This window comes from Malaclemys terrapin, chromosome 7, assembly GCF_027887155.1.
Source record: "Malaclemys terrapin pileata isolate rMalTer1 chromosome 7, rMalTer1.hap1, whole genome shotgun sequence".
Classification (NCBI taxonomy): domain Eukaryota; kingdom Metazoa; phylum Chordata; order Testudines; family Emydidae; genus Malaclemys; species Malaclemys terrapin.
Window position 1 is genome coordinate 6,301,454 of NC_071511.1, and position 19,364 is coordinate 6,320,817.

The 19,364-nt window shown below is 41.7% G+C and overlaps 1 protein-coding gene across 30 annotated transcripts in view; it reads right to left on the bottom strand.

Moving 5' to 3' along the window:
• The window catches only part of MAGI1 (membrane associated guanylate kinase, WW and PDZ domain containing 1), a 490,274-nt gene that overhangs the window by 13,209 nt on the left and 457,701 nt on the right, over positions 1–19,364 (bottom strand). For 12 of the 30 annotated variants that reach the window (XM_054033640.1, XM_054033634.1, XM_054033637.1 and 9 more), the window contains 5 exons: positions 16,329–16,406; positions 12,982–13,073; positions 11,116–11,308; positions 8,187–8,480; positions 4,412–4,615 (listed from right to left, as the gene is read on the bottom strand). In XM_054033640.1, the coding sequence (XP_053889615.1) occupies positions 4,412–4,615; positions 8,187–8,480; positions 11,116–11,308; positions 12,982–13,073; positions 16,329–16,406 (861 nt within the window). The remainder of the gene's footprint in view (positions 1–4,411; positions 4,616–8,186; positions 8,481–11,115; positions 11,309–12,981; positions 13,074–16,328; positions 16,407–19,364) is intronic. The other 18 variants (XM_054033656.1, XM_054033658.1, XM_054033655.1 and 15 more) reach the window with 5 other exon arrangements.

Consider the following 19,364-nt stretch of genomic DNA (forward strand, 5'->3'; position numbering starts at 1 on the left):
ATTTCTCCCTGGTGACTCTGAGGGAAGTTCCCTATAATGCCAGTTTGCATTAATGGAAGGTATGTGTCTCAATTAGAAGAAGAGTGATTTGAAGATGATGGCTGGAAGCTTTTCTGGACATGTATCTAATGCTGGGATTGTATTTTATTGCATTGGTTTGTTTATTTTATTTTAAACTATAGGACACCTTGTAACAGATGTCCCTTCCCCCACTAGCTGGGTGGGTGTGGTTTGAGAGAGGCTGAGGAAAGTAAAGTAAAACAAACTGGGCTTGTTGGGGGTGATGCTGTCTGGAGCCAGCCAGCCTCTACAAAGACACACACTCCTGCTTGTGGGCACTGGCTGCATTAAAGAACTGTTGGATTTTAAGACAACATGGTCTTGTCTAATTCACTTGGGCATCCGAGGCTACAATCTGCTCCCAAAATAAACTGTTTCTAAATTGCACTGAATTCAAACAGCACACAAGCCACATAAACCTTCCATTGCCATTTTGGTATGACATGGAGACTGGGTACAAACAGAATACAATAACCTTGTTACTTAGGAGGTCATGTGAAAAATACCAAGTACATCAACAATACATCTTAGGTACTGATGAAATTCCATGACACGGTTCTGGGTCTATCTTTAGACCACACTAGCATAAGAGTTATTAATTGTCAACAGATGTGCAGTATTTTTACTAAATTTTTATAAAAAGCCTCAAGATACAAGGCGAGCATCCTCTCTGAATAATTTCTACTGTCCTCCCTGCTTTGAAATGAGAAGAGCCATCTATCTAATTGACTTAAAGGTTGTCTAGTTTTACTAACTTCTGTAAGAACCACTATATCATTTGCTGAAAGGCTGTTTGCAAATTTTTACTTTAAATTAGATCTCCTCAAATCACCTTTAACAACAGAGATTGCTCTCTCCACTGCCACCATCAGAAAGCTTTGCTAAGTCAAGTTAACTCAATAGGTACCAACCAACACTTCAAGTTCAGGCTCAGGGATGAAACAGACAGACATTGCTTCCAGTTTTGTTCTCACGCGAAACACTCATTCCCAGTGTACTACACATTTCCCCCTATCCTGTAAAGATTTATGCATGCGACTGACTGGATGTACTGTAGCAGTCCCACTGCTTTCTTGGCCAGTTTCAGTGGGAGTACTCAGGAAGGTGTAAAGTTAAGTGCATGCAGGATCAGGGCCTAAATTAGTAAAGATCAAAATAACTATCTAAAATATTTGAAGGCACTCTGGGCCAAATTCTGCCCTTGGATAGATACGTGCAACTCCCATGGACCTCAATGGGCTCTATACAAGTATTTATGGGACAGAACTTATCTACATATACACATACATACAGATGCTTTTTAATCATTTCTTGGCTAATGCACCTCGGTCCCTCCTATTCTCTGCCTGTAGTGCACCATAGTATAGTCCCCCTGTGATACTTCGGTCTCATTTCCGTTGCTGGGCTTAGTGTGCGGGTGCTGGATGTTTTTGGTGGCCTGTGATTTCCAGGTGGTCACACTAGATGGGCTTGTTGGCCCTTCTGGCTTTAAACTGTAGGACTCTCTCAGAGACCATAGATTATCACACAGTAAAAATAACTTTTTAAAAACTTTTTAATTTCATTAGTAAGTGATGCCAACACTTGTGATCTTCTCATGATATTTGGCTGTGGAGAAAAGCTTGAAAATATGACCCCTAAAGGCTTCAAATGCAGAAGGCAGATGAAAAGAACCCAACATGGATTTTTAAAAAACCTCATGATTTTAGAGCAAATCTTTCCTGGCTTTTTGGGGGGGAGGGGGGGGCTGCACCCTGACTTTTGAATGCTTGCTGAGTAAAATTGACAAAATCACCTTGAACTGCAAAGTGAAAGTTAAAACGAAGGCCCGAATTCTGCAGTGACACCAGTGTAAAGATTATTCCCTTCTTACTTGGCACTCCTTTGCCTTTCTTTCCTTTCAGCATGGAATGCCTTCAGAACAGCCTTAGCGGAGCATTGCCTGCATGTCTTTCTCTCAGCTTAAACAAGAGTTAACGTGGCATGTTGTGTCTCCCATAATCCTGTTATGTGTGTTTGGGTGCACACAGCTGGCATGTTTCTGACACACACACACACACACTGACTGGCTGAGTATGTGTGTGGGAGAGGAAATCCTGTCTTATGTGAAGATGCTTAAACCATTCAAGATTTTTATAACGCAGACGTCGACGTCGCTCAATTTTATTCAGTTGTAGGAACAAGGTAATGAACCACTTTTCTCTAGGTCTCTATTCAACATTGGCACATACAGGCCAGTTCAGATTCCAGCCTATCTGATTTATAGTCATTTCATTATTCGTGAATACTCAATTCACTGGAAGCTGCAGAGGATCACCCAGAGTTTGACCTGCTGCTTAGCAATATAAGGAAAAAGCCCTGAAATATACAGAATATCTCATCCTAAATAGAAGTGGTTTATAAAGACAGATACGTTCTGGTCTTCATCAGTTTAAATTTTTATAACTAAAAGCACTGTAATCAGGCTTCTTGGGTAAGGCATAAATATATGGTTCAGGTTGTGATTTTCAAAGGAGTCTTAGAGTATGTCTACATTGCAAAGAAAAACCTGTGGCGCTGAGTCTGAGGGGCTGGGGCAACTGACTCAGGCTCGCAGGACTTGGGCTGTCGGGCTAAAAATAGCAGCGTATACATTCCCACTGGAGTTGGGAGCCTCGGTTCTGAAATCTGAGGCATGGGGCTCCAGCCCAATAGGGAACACCTGCTCAATTATTTTTAGCCCTGCAGCCCAAGCACTCTGACCTGGGCTGTGACATTTGGTGCTATGGGTTTTTCTTTGCGTTGTAGACATACTCTTGGAGAAATAGGCACCACTGAATTTTTCCACTGGAAACTGGACATGTGACTCCTTTATGCTCCTTTGAAAATCCCTGGCTCAATTCATAATTTCTCTCCAGCTCTCTAAAAACATTCACTGCCATAAACTCTCTGTTTCATAGATACAGAGTACAATATGGCTTGTGTGATAGACACCGAAGCATAAGTGACAGCACAATGTTTCCAGTCAGACGGTGGGGTGAAAAAACCTCATGTTAATAGTTTTCATTGCAATGGGCTATCTTATTTGAGTCAATTTTTCCTTAATTGCACTCTTTCTACATTTAATTGAGTTTTCTGGACTGCAAATAATAGATTGCACGATTCTCAAAACGCTCATTAGGATTGAATCAGGGCCGTCAAATGTTATAAACATTGATTCAGCTTGACATGAACAGGACTGCAGGAGAGAATTTCTACGAAGCAAATTTAGACTACAGACCAATCCAGAGCATACCATTTACAGTGAATCAATAAAAAATATGGGATTCAGAACCATAACGATTTAATCCTACTATAGAAATATCCCTAACATTTATGCCTTGTTCTTAATGGTATGGTCAGGGATAGGTTTGGGAAAAGAGTTCTTCCCAATTCAATCCTATGGTTTGTCTGCATGAACACTTAGTTTGCAGCAAGCGGGATGTAAATCTACCCCGTTCTATCCTGCCAGTGTCTGTGTAGACCCTGCTGCCTCTCACTAAGAGTTCCTTAGCACATAGCAGGGTAGATTTACACCACAAGCTTGCCACAAACTAAGTGTTTGTGTTGTTAAGCCCCTAGGCACGGTGCAGATCCATTAATTGTTTTTAAGCACGCTATGACCAGGTCTGGCCCCAGCTATCAGCCACATTAAGTAATTCCTGGGACAATAAAATTTTGGGGCAGTGAAACCCCATCTTGGCGTAATTCCTGAACCAATCAGTTGTGAGCACCTCGAGAACCAAAATCACTGAGCAAAAGCATTTCAAACGGCACTGAGATCATTCCTAAAGCAACTTGCCCTGAATAAAAACAAAGCTTCTTTTCAAACGGCTTAAATCATGACAATGTGTTTATCCCTTTCTGTGATCCCTTTTGCTATATAGACTGCTTGTGTATATGTAAAACCTCGGGGACTTCATGCCTTACAGAGCATGCATCCTCTCCCAAATATTCTAGCGCAGCATTATCACTGCAAAAATCAAATAAAGTTTCAAAATCCACAGAGATGTGGGTCTCATTTACAGAAGGTAGTTTTAAAGAGACAGTTGGAGGAATGCAGGAAGGAGGGGATCTTAATTTCTGACCAGACTTAGCGCCTCTTGGTTTTTTTTGTTTTTGTTTTTTAAAAGCTGATTTCCAGTTATAGGAAGGAGGGGCGGGGGGAGGGCAGGAAGAGACATGGTTGTATGACAGTGGCAAACTTCTCAATGCTAACTCCAGCTTGGTGGGTGGAAAATGGAAACCTGCAAGTCTGTGCAACTCAAAGTGACATGAAAAGCCAAAGAGAAATAAAACATTTGGATGAGACAGAAATGAGCATATACTTTACCATCCCCTGGAATGATGCGCAGAGTAACAGTGTTTCCTGCTTCTTTAATTAAGTTGACAATATCTGAATGCGATTTGTTGGTGATGGAACATCCATTAACAGCCAAGATCCGGTCTCCTACTTTCAGCTTGCCACAGCGGTCTGCGGGGCTCCCCTCAATGATCCGACCTATTTTGTGAGGCATGGCCACACATGCATTTCCTGCTTTTGTATTGGTTTTGTTTTTGTTTTTAATTGTTTATATACATGGGACAGCGGTGAAGGGGAAAAGGAGAAAAAGGGTTGAAAAGGGAAAGAGAAGGTTAAGGGTTAATTAATTAATGCATCAAGCAAAAGTTATTAAAGGATAGCATTGCTGCCACTGTTCAAAACATTGGCAAATCAACTATACGAGTGCAAAGTTCACCTGAACTTACTACCGTTACAGGTAGGTGTTTCCTAGGCCATGTCTACACTACCCGCCGCATCGGCGGGTAGTAATCGATCTATCGGGGATCGATTTATCATGTCTCGTCTAGACACGATAAACAGATCCCCGAATCGACGCCCGTACACCACCTCGGCAGGAGGAATACGCGGAGTCGAAAGGGGAGCCACAGCGGTCGACTTGCCGCCGTGAGGAAGGCCAGGTAAGTCGAACTAAGATACTTCGACTTCAGCTATGTGAATAGCGTAGCTGAAGTTGCGTATCTTAGATCGATTTCCCCCCCCCCCCCCGACATGTAGACCAGCCCCTGTAGTTAGATAGCTAATCCACCAAAACTCTGACCCGTCATTTGGTTGCAAATGGTGGGATTTTTAGAGTCTATAACTGCACTCAACAGTCCAAAAATAACCCGACTGAGGTTTTATTTTTGTACTGCAACCTTCAAACTGCTGGTAGAAAACTCAACCTTGCTGCTTGTAGATTACATCAGTCAGCACCTCTCGTCTTTATCTCAGCCAGCTGCTGTTCAAGCTTCTGCCAATGTTTTGTTCTTTCTCAATTTAGAAAGATAATCACTCTATGCCTAGTAAGGAGTGTGACTCCCCTTTTAACCACAGCGATCTAGTCTATCAATGCTGCACGGGTAAGCAATAAGACGTTGTTTCTTCCATAGTGAACAAAGGAAGCACTAGGCAAGGCGCAGGACCACTAGAGATGGGCCAAGACTGATATACCAGACCTGCTCGGTACCACCAACCTCCTCATAACCATTTGTTAACTCTTCCCATTTTATGATCTTAAAGGGCATAGGGTTGTGGGTGGGGGAGGGGGAGGAGAGGGGGAAATGAGGCACTCCTGATTTAAATAGCTCTAAAACCACAGGCAGAACAATCCAAATATCTAAGAGAGATACACAGCAAGAGCATTTTGTGAGGAATGCATTACAGACTCAGAAATGTCTTCCCACCACACACAATCACTTTGTACGGGGCTGAGCACCACTGAAATCAATGTGACTGGAGGATGCTCAACATCTTGCAGAACTCGGGCTAGAGGAGACAGAACTCAGGTCAAACCAACCATCTAGCTTCCTGAAACTGCAGACAAGCCCAGACATGCAACACATGATAAGTGGAGCATGAGATTGTGAGGCACGCAGTGAGAACTCTGTATCCGGAATACATTCATCCCCAAAAGGCAGTTCTGTGTATATGCTGTAATCATTTATTTTATTAGTAGTTTTAGAGATATATGCTGCTACATGGGTACCAAAAAGACCATAAAGAAGAAAGGGCTAAAAACCGGGGATATGACAAGGTGGGAAATGCACGCTCCTCACCAGCAGTAAGGATTATTATAAATGGGATGGTATTTCTCAATAGTGAGCAAATTCCTCTCTCATACAATCATTGGGCTGCTCATTTCAGTGGATGTTTTGTGGGCATCAAAATCAGAAATTCATTTTCAATCTACCCTATTTACAGATCATAGATGACGGACCCATGCTCAGGTGACCAGGGAAGTTTTTGAATCAGTTTGGCCCATCTCTAAAGATCACCCATGTGAGAAACTACAGGTACGAGGCAAGCACTGCATAGCTCAGGACAAGCATCTCATGCAGAATATTAGGAAAAAGTTCAATGTGCTCAAAAATTCAAGGAAAAACAGTCAAAGGTCAAAACAGATCACTGTGGAAACCCTACAGAAATGACATGACAGCAGCTTTCATTTAGCTAACATTTCTGGTTCAAGTAAACAACTTTTTACATCATGACAAAGTTTCTTTACGGAGAAAAAAGCACAGTATCTCTCACATCTAGTAATATCTATTTTACCATATATATTTTAAATACTTTCAAGTACATAAAATCTCTCTCTATATTCAGTTTACACTTAATAGATCATTGTGCTTTGGTATAAAGATGCCTAGGCCCAAATTGCAGTACTGAGGGACGCATGGGGCTGCCCTCCTCCAGCAGAAGCTTGGGGGCGGACTGTACCTGAGACACTGTCTTCACGACTCTTTTTTTCCCCTAAAATTTCCCACTGTAGCAGCTCTACCAGTGCTAAGAATGACTGCTCTCGAAGGCGTGGTAGTTAGAGCACCATCACTATGCTAATGCTCTCACCAGTGATAGCAATGGTGGGAAATTTTAGGGAGAAAAGGCTAGTACAGATAAAGCCAGCGAGAGGCACTTCTTCTCCAAGCTCGCCAGTGCATCTGGGGAACATTGCAGGTTGCATAGGATGGTGCAGTCTACTTGGCCTGGTGTGCCCAACCTGCTACACAGGGTAGTGTGGAAGGAGTAGAGTGACCGCTCTGCCTCCTCTTTTCCCCTCCTAGTCTTTTTTGGGGGATGTGTCCTGGGAGTGCACACGCAGAGGCAGGTAGTTTCTATACTCCCCTGAGCACAGAAGCCAATATTGCCCCTGGCCTCATGCAGGGTATTCATTTCCATCACAACCTTCCTTCCATTCCTACATCTCCACCCAAATGCCATCCCCCACTCTCTGTCATCGCTTTAGTTAATTGTTGTTTCAAAAATACCCCTCTTTAGCTATGCAGAAAGAATTACATCTTCCTAGCAAGAATCAAACGGCTCGGAAGGGGTTCTTCAGAGATGCATGCAGGTGCACTTACACTGACCCACGTACCACACCAGGCTCTCTTAAGAAAGCACAGGTGACCAAATTCAGTAAAGCAGCATATAGACAGAGTCATGTCAGCTGCTCATTTCCCACTATTCAAATGAAGTGGGGAGAAGGAGGCAGCGGGAGCTTAAGGAGATGAGCTATCTTTTTGATTTTATGGCGACCACTAACATTTTAGCAGTTTCCAGATATCGGCTTGCTCATCCCCCTATGGTGAGCATCCCTACGAACCCGAAAGAAAAGCTAATCAGTGTAACAGTTGCTATTTTTAAATGAACTGAATCTCCACTGACAACAGGGGGCAAAATTTCAATCATTCAGTTATTTCCATCCTGCAATATCATGTGCCCCTTCTTCACAGGTTCCCCCTGCTATTTGATGGACAGCACAATCCAACCCAGGGCACGTGGTTAACACACCACTGCAAACTAGCTCTGGAGTGCACTCAAGGAGTGCCAGTCTTTGGCACTGGTGGTGGGGTGTTTACTATACCCATCTGTGTTTTTTAATTCACTGTCGAGCAAAACTCAGGAGGCAAACACCTACTAATGCTCAGCATTCAATGAAGTTATTAATTACACAAATCAAGGCTTGTTCATGAATTTTAAATGATTTAGATCCTAGCTACTCTTGACCGCACCCCGGCATTCAAACTCTTGTCTCATTAGAGGTGCTTGGACAATTCCCAGGACTTACCAAAAGTTGTCCCTGCCTCGGGCCTGCTAACCGAGGACACAATCACAAAGCCAAAGCCTTCATTTTCTCCCCGGCGGATTTCGACGTCGTACGGCTGCACCACTGTGCTGACCACGCCGCTTCCCCCACCCCCGCCACTGCCAATGCCGCTGGTGCTGCCGCTGCCCGAGCTCACAGTGTTTAAGGAGTTCTGGCTTCCCTGCGGGGTCCGCTTTTCCTCCGTCAGGGAAGCTGGCTGGTTGCTGCTGTGGTGTGAAGAGGCTGGAGAAGGGACTTCGTTCTCTGCTTTTGGAACTGCAGAAGAAATGCAGGAGTCTCACTGAACTGTCTACTGAGAACACTGTTTTTAGTATTACAAATGTTCGGCGACAGAAACACATGCCTATGACAAATGGCAGAACAGGTCTATTTTACTGTGAGCGGATGACTGGAAATATTTACTTTGCATCTTGTAGTCAGTCATTATCAGCTGCCACCACCAGTTTGAAACAAGATGGAAAACACACATGCGTGGCAGGCGTGCAAATGCTTGCATGTGGGTGCAGTAGCACAACTAAGGTCTTGTCTTCACAGAGAAGTTGCACCGATTTGACTAAAGGAGTGATGTTGCACTGAGTTAAACCAGTGAAACTTTGTGTGTGTGTGGATGCTCTACACCGTTTTAAATCTGGTTTACATTGGTTCAGCTTGTCCCTGTTAAATACCACCTGCTACACATTTAGTTAAACTGGAGCACCTTTGTATACATTCCAGGCCTAAGAGAAGATGCAGGGTTAAGTACCACTAACTACGTAGATTGCACCACTTGTATATTATAAAGCAACCCCCATAGGTAGGGTTAAATTAGGGCATGTCTACACTTACCTCCGGAGCGATAGATCCAGCAGGGATCGATTTATGGCATCTAGTGAAGACGCGATAAATCGACCGCCGAGCGCTCTCCCATCGACTCCGGTACTCCACTGGAGCGAGAGGCGCAGGCGGAGTTGACGGGGGAGCGTCAGCAGTCGACTTACTGCAGTGAAGACACCGCGGTGCGTAGATCTAAGTACGTCGACTTCAGCTACATTATTCACATAGCTGAAGTTGTGTAACCTAGATCGATTCCCTCCACTCCCACCCCCCCGCAGTCTAGACCAGGCTTTAGAGTCTTGCTAACACACACTTATTTCCAGTGCATAATACTGAACAGTAATATTGAAAGAGCACAAAGTAAGCGCTTTGTGATGGGATCATCTCATGGTTGCATGTTTATACAGTGCCTTGTACAACAAGGATGTAGTCTAGGCACTACAACCGTACAGATCATGAACAACAGTCGAGATGGTGTTACAACAAAAGCTAATGATCATTAAACAACATCTTAACAAATAAACCCAGACGGAAAAATGTGCTTTTGAACGTCGTTACCCATCAAGAGACCAAGACAAAGGCACTGCACAAGTATTGGATATAAAGGCAAAAATGCAAACATCACCCTGTGCAAATCCTAGACTCTAACAATCTCAAACTCTCTCGACCCAAGGGTAAGGGGAGCAGTAGGGAACCAAAAGCTCAGACACGATATAATCTAAATCTGTTTATGCCAGTTTCTAGCCTGGATTTAAAAAATTAACAAAAAATCCCCACCTCTATAAAACCAATCCTCTCTTACAGGATCTACAATGGTAATGTCAAACAAACACCACAGTATTTACTCTAGTGCTGTAGGCTGTTATAGTAAATAATTTATGCTCCACTTGCACTACATTGTTGAAAGTATTAGTTAAGAAATAAGCACATATTTCACATTGCCTGCAAGAAGCCCATCTGTGGTTCAATGTATAAAAACAAGGGGCAGTTTTAGAGAGGCTGTGACAGTCTTAACTACTTGTGTGTGTTTATTTCTCAATCTGAAGGTTACTTTGATGCTCCTTTAAGCTTAAAATACCTCACTCCCTATTCTTCTGCTGACACCTCACCTTGAAGGTCTATTTCACATCTTCTCTGTCTAGAAACGGCCCTAGACCAAAATACCAAACCTAAACTCCCTGAAATTTGGGTGCAGATGGAGCAAAATCTCAGTGCTACCAGTCAACAGGAGTGATACATAAATCAACTATCATTCATCATGAGCTCGCTAGCTGCATTGTCATTTTCTTTGACAATGCCGCATTTTTACAGATTTGCGAGAACAACAAAACAATGTTTTGTTCTTGCCTCTGTTTTTCCCCTCACCCAAGCCATGTTCAGCAGCGGGAATGGTTATATTTTCATCTTGGATCAATGTGGGAACACCCTGGCTTTTGAATATGGTGCTTACAAAATGAAAAAGCAAAGAAGAGTTTCAAACAACTCTACTTTGCATCAGTCTTCAACGGTCTCTCACAGACAGAACTGAAGGGATGTCCTGAGAGGAAACATGGTCCAAGGGCTAGGGAACTGGACCTCTGGAGACCTGTATGGCAGTCCTGCGTGTGACCCTGAGCAAGTGATTTTCCCGCTCTGGGCCTCTGTCCCTCCCCTCTGTCCCTTTCTGTCTTGTCCATTTAGATTGTAAGTTCCTCAGGGCAGGGACAGTCTCTGACTGGGTGTCTGAGCATCATGAAGCTACCATACCACATATAAGTAATGACAACAACAAGGATTCGTGTTCGTGAACGGCTTTAACAGAAACCTGAACAAGGACTGAAGAGGCCTAGGCTGCTTACAGAGAATCCTGATACATGTTTAACCAGAAAGAAACCGATATTTAAACAATATTCGAACAATCAAAATATAAAATAAAATAAAAATAACACAAAGGGTGAAATAATATCTGTGTCCATTTCAGTATTCCCATTTTTGCAAGAATATTATGAGACGGAGCTTTTGATCGTTAGCAAGCAGATCACTGGACACAGATGGAAAATAATAAGAGCTGTGCCCACCCGGTCACATGGCAACATACCTGTGTATACCACTTTGCGCCTTACAGTTAGATTGACATGACCTTGCTTGGCGGCCTGTTGCATAAGCTGGACTACAAGCTGGTGAGATTTTCCGACAACAGGTGTTCCGTCCACACAGATCAGTTCATCTCCAGATCTCAGACGACCGTCGGCATCAGCAGCGCCCACTGGTACAATGTGACCAATGTAAATCTGATGAATTAAAAAAAACGAGAGAGAGAGAGAGATGTTGAATGAGCATGTACCCACCAATCAGACAGACAGCTGGAAATCACAGGAGAGCGGTAATGAGATCTGGAGCCTTGGTCTGAGTGGGACCCAAATCAACAGCATCCAAAAAGACAGTAACATGTGTCAGCTGTTCTGTACAGTGGCCTCTAGTAAGTAACAGTCCAGGTGATAGTAGACACCAGTCCACGTCATGAAATCATCATAAAATCTACTGGCATATTCTGTTTCTACTATTACTATACCATAACTTTGTATCAGATCCCTCAACCTCTACTGATAACGCACTTTGAGAGACATGTGTGAGGAAATTAACCGGCCTGCGGGTCTGCCCTACAAAAAGCAGGCCTAAACCAAACTGAGTGTTATGCTTTTGCCAGTCTCGGTCAAGGGTCATGACCAGAGGTGGGAGGGGGCTGGGGAAAGGGGAATGGAAAAACCCCAGCAGCAGTAATAACAGCGTGTGTGTTTATGGCTGGTGAAATATAATAACCGCTTGTGTGAAGCAATAAGCATCCAGTAATGTATCATCCCAAGAAGTCATGCTTTATGTATCCCCTAATTGTGTAAACCCCATTAAGCAATTGTACCCTGCTCGGAACATTTAAGTAATAGGCACCCCATGTGATGAAAGTTGTTGACTGTATCGGAAACCACCAAGAACCCCTCTACTCAATTTGCACCCTGTTCTGGGAAGATTGCAACAGGGGTGCCGGGAAGAGCGGAAAGACCCTAACTCCCCAATTCTGATAAATGACGTGTAACGTGTAATATGATTGCGGTTTTCGGCTTTAAAAAGGCAAATTGTACTTTGAATCGAGGAAGTAGGTTTCAGACTGCTACCCCAGCGCGTTGGTATGTATTGCAAATAAACGGGCCTCAGGCTTGAGTTTGTGAACTAAAATCAATGCGTGGGTGACTTTTTCCACGACAACATGCTTTATAAAAATGCTCTATAATACAACAGAAAGATGATTAATAGTATGGTCAGTCCTGCCAGGAAAGCCAAGAGGTGAACTGAGACTGAATTATCCTCTGACCTGTCCCTGGAGTCCTTGAGCCTGAGTCCTCTCTCATGCACACCAATTTCAGTTTAGCCTTACTGAGCTCATGGGGAGTTATTCCGCGTTTACTCTGGCATGAGAGAAAAATCATGCTCCATAAATGGGCATAAATGTGACAGGACAGAATACAGAAATTTATATTGCCACCTTCTACGTGTGACCTGCTCAGTGAATAGACAAGAGCATTAGGTGCTCTTAGTCTGGCCCCTTTCACGGGTACTAGATTCATGTTTAAGAGGCCCAGAGAACGTGGGTGTTTGTGGGTGCGGGAAGACTGCTCAAAGGTCAAATACAACAATAACAGAAACCATATTGGAAGATTTTTCTTGATCAAGCCGCATGGGGGTGGGTGGATAAATCTAGGGGTTTGGTTTGGCCTGGAATACAGATAAGGATCAACAGTGAAGTTCAGCGCTCCCCTCAAATTTTAGGGGTGTTTGGATGTGTGGTGTTAGCTTAGGCCCATCTCTCATTTTAACAGAGATGCTGTTTGCACAGCACTGCATGCGTGTTTGCAGTGATTCTGGAAGGTAACACTGGTTAACATAAATCCACATTTTAAAAAGCACTTACGGGTTCTCCAGGCTCATTTCCACCTAGAATCCTAAACCCAAAGCCCGTTTCCTTTCGCCATAGAAAGATATCCTGTTCTTGATAATCTGGAACTGAAGGAAAAGGAGGAAAGGAAATTATTGTTACTTCTAATAAGAAAAGCACAGATTTATACCCAAATCCCCCCGAGACCGCTCAATTTTGTACTACTAGAAGTGATAAAACTTTGAGATAGGAGATGAACTAACAGTCTAGTTGCGCCTTCCTCACTCACAGCGAATAGCACCCTATTACATATGCTGTCCCATTGACAGCTCATGTGGTCAGATTTAGCTCACCATGAGTAAGGATGGCACAAGTGGGCTTTGCAGGGCAAAACAGATTGAAGCCACTTTGCCACGATGAACTGAACAATGATGTACAGTACCTGCATCACCGTGAGCCTTCGGATGAAAGCAAACTCATTCCAAAAGAGTTCCCCAATCAATGCTCAAATTACATACCTATGGAACTTGATCCAACTTGTGGGGCTTTCTCCCTCAGCCTCCTTCTCTTGGTTTGACTGCAGGAGGTGGTGATTAGGTCTGTTTTATTTATTAGCTGTGCTGCTCTGGCACTCGTGCTTTTTAACGAGGCTCCGTGTTTGGGAACATCCAATCAGATGTTTCCAGACTTCAAGGTATAACTAAAAATGTTCATAGGTTTCATTTGTAAATTACTGCTAGGAATCTGAGGGTTTCTATTTTAATAGCAGGCAGCCAATTGTGAATCACTGTTTTCTTAGCATTGTGATATTAGAATTCACTAATATGACAATCAGTAATAAATCCCAGACTCTTTTACAAATCATTGGTAAATACACTTCTGTCACTGCTAAGCGATTATCTACAATAGAGAAGAACTCCATGATACCATTGCTTTTGTTTTTGTAAGAGAAAAAAAGAAACAAGAGGTCTGTATTATGACTTCTGCAGTCATACTTAGCTTTTCTACAGCACAGTTTCTTACCTGATCTGATCTGCTGACAATGCTTTAAATAACCTTGGGTCAGATCCTCAGTTGGTGTACATCAGAAAAATAAGGTAGCTGATTTACAGCAGCTACAGATGTGACCCTCTATATTTAAAATGATATAAAACTGTAAACCAGACAAAGACAGCTGGAAATGCAGAAGAAGTCAACTACGACAACTCATTAGTATGGAAAACCACCGACACTTCTACAATGAATATTACATACACTGAAGTGGTAACCTTGAAGTGCAGTTGAACAAAGATGCTTTATATTAAGTTATTCATGCTTTCTTCCTTCTTTTTGATTTAAATGTGAAATTAATTGCTATCATTAAATGATATCAGAAGACAACTTCAGGTTCATTTAATATTTATTGGTTAGTAACTATAACATAGATTAATTTTGTAATATACTCCCGCTAATTTATAATAGGATTATTCCTTTATAGACCAACTGTCTATATCTTTAGTAAAGAAATCACTTTCAATTTTCCTCTTTTGAGCTATTCAACTTTACTGCTACAAAAATGCTTCATTTTGTTAACAGTCTATAATTATATCTAATATAAAATTAATTGTATAAATACATAGATGTATGCAGGATGCACTTTTATAATCAAACTAAAGCTGGATTCAATATCTAAGAGGAGGGGAACCGTTTGTTGTCTTCATTTAGGGTCAATGAGAATCTTTTCCTTGGCTTCAGTAGGGTTTGGGTTGGACTCTTACTGCATTTTACGCTGTCTGTGTCTGTTGTACAAAACGGGTTGGTTCTAATCAAATGGTGTTTTTTTGCTTAGGCTTCAGATTACCTAGAATATTATCTCTTTCAAAGACTCAACAATATATTGAAAATGTAATATGAATACACAGACTGGAAGAGGGGAAATGAAATGAACAGGTGAACGTAAGTCATAGAAGTGTGAATTGACATTTCCATTCACACCATTTTACAGCCAATGATTTCTAGACCTTTTTACACAATATTGTCTCATTTTAGCTGCTTTGTGGTAATAAATTAAGCTTTAGACCTATATGTATCATCTCACTCTAAGCTATAACCTAATTTTCCTGTAAATATAATTACAGAATAATAAGACTACAAACATGCTGGAAGTCACTAATTTTGATTAGTTAAGAATAGCTGGCTGAAGGCTATTTGCTCTATGAAGGACATTCTGTATAACAACAGAATTTAGACAATAAATTAATTGGTGTTTGTCACTGTCTTTGTTAATCCAGGCATGAAAAACACAGACACATACGAAAGATTCTCTCCAATTTTTCTCAAGCTTTTTGGCAGAGACTGGCCAAGCCAATTAGAGTGCATGCCCTGCCTGTCAGAAACAAAATGGCTTCCACAGAGATCTTCAGCATGGGCCCATTTTCTCAGTATCTCTTAATATGTTCACATTTATCAACCTACAGTGTCACCAACTGTTGCCTTCTGTTCCTCGTTCAGATAGAGTCTACTCTATTAATGGCCAGCACGGGTAATGCAAGGCTGGCTTTAATTAGAGCTTCCCATCAGAGCAGTGAAACATTGAGTCTAAAACTGAAGTGTATCTAGCACATTTCCATAATGCATTCACGGTGACAGATCTTAAAGGACCAAAGGAAGATGAAACAACACCACCACCACACACACACACACACACACGATAGATACAAAAGAAACAGAACTCCTTTTACAGCTTCTGGAATCTGCTTGCCAATTAGATTTTTTTACTGGCATAGTCCAGACTGCTAACAAAAAACTGTCCATCTCACTGGCTTAATATACCGAACTTAATGTACGACTTTAACACACAGTGCAATTATGTTTTGGAGAATTGACCCCAGTCCTCTCCTTGTGGTTTAGGAGAAACCATTTTCCTTACAAATTAAAACAAAATCAAATGTTTCTTTGGGCCTTTAACTCTTAAATTTTAACAGTGAGGACCTGCGGGATGCATTTGTAAGGCTTCGGTCTCACAGCCCTGCCTTCATTCCCCAGTGTGTTTCTAAAGTAGTGACCTTAGCATTAGCTCAGATGGCTAAAGTCTCCTTTTAAGGGCAACCATTTTGAGTAACACTGAAAAAGTTGTAAAAAGAGTTGTGTAGGGATTATGAGAAGGAATTGAACCAGCAGCTTAGAGTGACTCCATTCAGAGCAACGAGATATGGCAGGGTAGGTGCATGGAGCACGACCAGAGAGTGTGTGGTTTTAACACAAATATTGAATATCTGCTGCTTGCCAATGGAGAGCTAAACAATCGCCTCCCTTGGTGATGTGTTGTTCCCAAGCACAGAGTAGCAAGAACACCAAACAAGAAGAAAAACAAGACAGAAATAAAGTTCTCAGCTCATCCTTACATTCTCCAAAATTCGTGGAATTGATTTCTCTCTCTCTCTCACCCTTGCTCAGTCCAGTTGCAGGCGAAGGTGACATAGCTGCAATATTAATTTTACAATTTTGCAAAGCTTAATGGATCCCCTTTCTTGTTAAATTCATTTTAATTTACTTTTGACTGATATGGATTCAGTTAGGCTTTCACATGTATTATTGCAAAGGTCATAGCTGCTATGGATTAAAGCAGAATCTGCTGGTCTATTGAATCTGATAGATCTGAATACTAGTTTTTGTCACAATGTACATATCTGTCTGGAAATACTTGAAAAACAGATTTTTACAAAACACCTTTACAGCTCACATAACACAATGTCCACTGTCATGAGACAGCTCCTGTATTCAATTTCTACAGGATATCAGTCTAATCTCCAGCATTAGAAGCGTCTATAAACATATGAAAATGAACACTGAAAACATTTTCATACACTGGTGCTTTATTAGAGTTCATTTTAACTAAGTGTTGTCTGTAAGTTCTAACCTCTATCCTTTCACGTTGGGTAAAAATCTATTGTCCATTGCAACAACTTAAACAAAATGAGGGACATGCAAATATACCTGGCAGAATCAATTGGATCATCTAGGAGTCGACACCCTTAGTAATGATGATGTACTGGGCTAGGCACAAAAGTTTTAAGGCCCTGATTCAGCAAGGTGACTTAAGTATATACCTAACTTTCAATACATAAGTAATCCCATTGAAGCCAATAGGACTATTGCAGTATTGAAAACTACTGTGATTTGATGCCAATCTCATGATACTTTATATTCGTCTTAAAGCCCCAGCTTTACAGTGATTACATTATAATCTCAGAGTTTTTTTCCCATTAATTTTCTAGTGCTCCCGGTGAAGGAAAATAGCTTGAAAACATGACCTGGGCGCTTCCTCAAACCAGAAGACAGACAAAAAGAACCCAAAAGATACTGTTTATTTTAAAAAACAAAACCCCAAACACTTGTGATATTAGAACGCTTGGGGTTGGCAAGAATACTGCTACTCATGTGCTTAAAGTCAGTCAAGTGCTTCAGTACCTTGCTTATCAAGGGACTACGTTTGTGACAGATGTCCATTAGCAAAGTGCACCCACGAATCAGCTTTGTAAACAGACCTTCTCTGCAGCCATTTCTGTTCATACAGCATGCTGTAAATATTAAGATCCTTTTAAACAAGACATTCTCTAAGGGTATGGGCACATCTGTGCGTCCAAGTGTATGAATGTAACTGTTTGTTTCATATTAATATAATGACAGAGAACATAGCCCTACAGAAGGCCCTTTTACTAGACTATTGTCTTTAAAGCCAGTCTGATCAGAAGACAGTTGGCAATTTCCTGAGTGTCTTGTTTTATAGCGGGGGAGGTGTACCATTTGATATTGTGCTAATATTTTTTTATTCAATTGCTGCCGAGCGAATGCTACCTACCGTGTCAGCTTTGTTTTTTCTTTCTAATCAGATTTCGAACAAAAATTATACATTCTGTGCCTGAAAACCAAATTCAAATACTAAAGAGAAGTAGAATATTTTAAAAGCTTTAAGATTATTCTATAGTCTTCTGCTTTACTTTTAATTAAACGTTTAAGTCCTTCAAAGAGATTCATTAACACATCTGCAATTCAGATTAATTCGTTTTGTCACTGCTGTTTTGACAGATGGCCATATGTAGGATATGGTATTTTGCAAAGCAATCAGGCCACATGAGAAAAATGTGACAACAGATTGTGCTAATCCTTAAGGAAGTTCAATAATAAATTGCAATATAAAAAGCATATTATAAAAATATATTTTCAATAAAAGGGCGTAAGATGTTAGAACTGTGACACTGATAACCCTTCAATTACTCCTCCTTCTACTGAATGCTCTCCACCCATATAATTTCTGGATCTTGGAAAGGATCCATTTTTCAAACTCAAGGCACATTCTCCCCTCATATACACACACAACTCCCATTAGCAGTAATGAGTTTTAATCATAAAGGAGATCACGCTGCTAAAACTTAGCAAAAGTAAGTGGTAAAGTATTACCACCACTAAATGATCTGGTTTCAGGACTCACTCCTTCACTCTCCATTCTTTAAGGGCTTGATACTCCAAAGTTAGGGTGACCAGATAGCATATGTGAAAAATCGGGACGGGGGTGGGGTAATAGGTGCTTATAGAAGAAAAAGCCCTGAATATCAGGACTGGCCCTATAAAATCGGGACATCTGGTCACCCTATCCAAAGTGCCTGTCTTTGGACCATGATGCAACGAAGCACTTTAGCTCAGCTTTAACTTCAAGCATATGAATAGCCCCATTGGCTTTAGTATCTGAAGTTAAGCTTTGTTGAATTGGGAGCAGAGCACTCATCACCCATATCCAGTGTCAGTGAGAGTAAAGCAGGCTTCACAGAAGAACATTAGTTCATATATGTATTAAATAGAGTCGCAGTTCCCCGGAACTAATTACGTTCCAAGGAACTAATTAAGATTCTTAGGTGAATGCTATCACCTTGGGCTGACTGGATTATTTTACGTACATAACAGAGTATTTCTATGGCTCTCCTTACCATAGTTTCTGAGTGCCTCAAGAAGCCATCAGGATGAGTGTTTGTGACCAAAAGAGAACTTAAGGACGGAAGCTGGAAGGGTACGATGGGGGGACAGGAGCATGTACAGAAAGGACTCTCAGAAGGAAGAAAGGGGGAAAAGGGAATTCTAGAACAAACAAGGAGGGAACCTCAGAAACAAGCCGATGGAGAGAGATGAGGACTGGCCTCTGAAAGGCTTGTGTTGTCCCCTCCTGTTACACAGATGGAAGAACAAAACTGGGAAATACCCACGGCCATGCTGGAATGAGTGCATGAATGAGGGTAGCATTCCTTGCATCCATTTGCAGGTGGACAGGGAGGGGCAGGGGACTTACCCTGCTCGGCCTCAGATTTCAGCCTGGAGGCAGGTGTTAATGCTGCTGAGCTAATACTAATGACTAATTAGTATGAGCTCCGCAGTTAATGACAAATGAT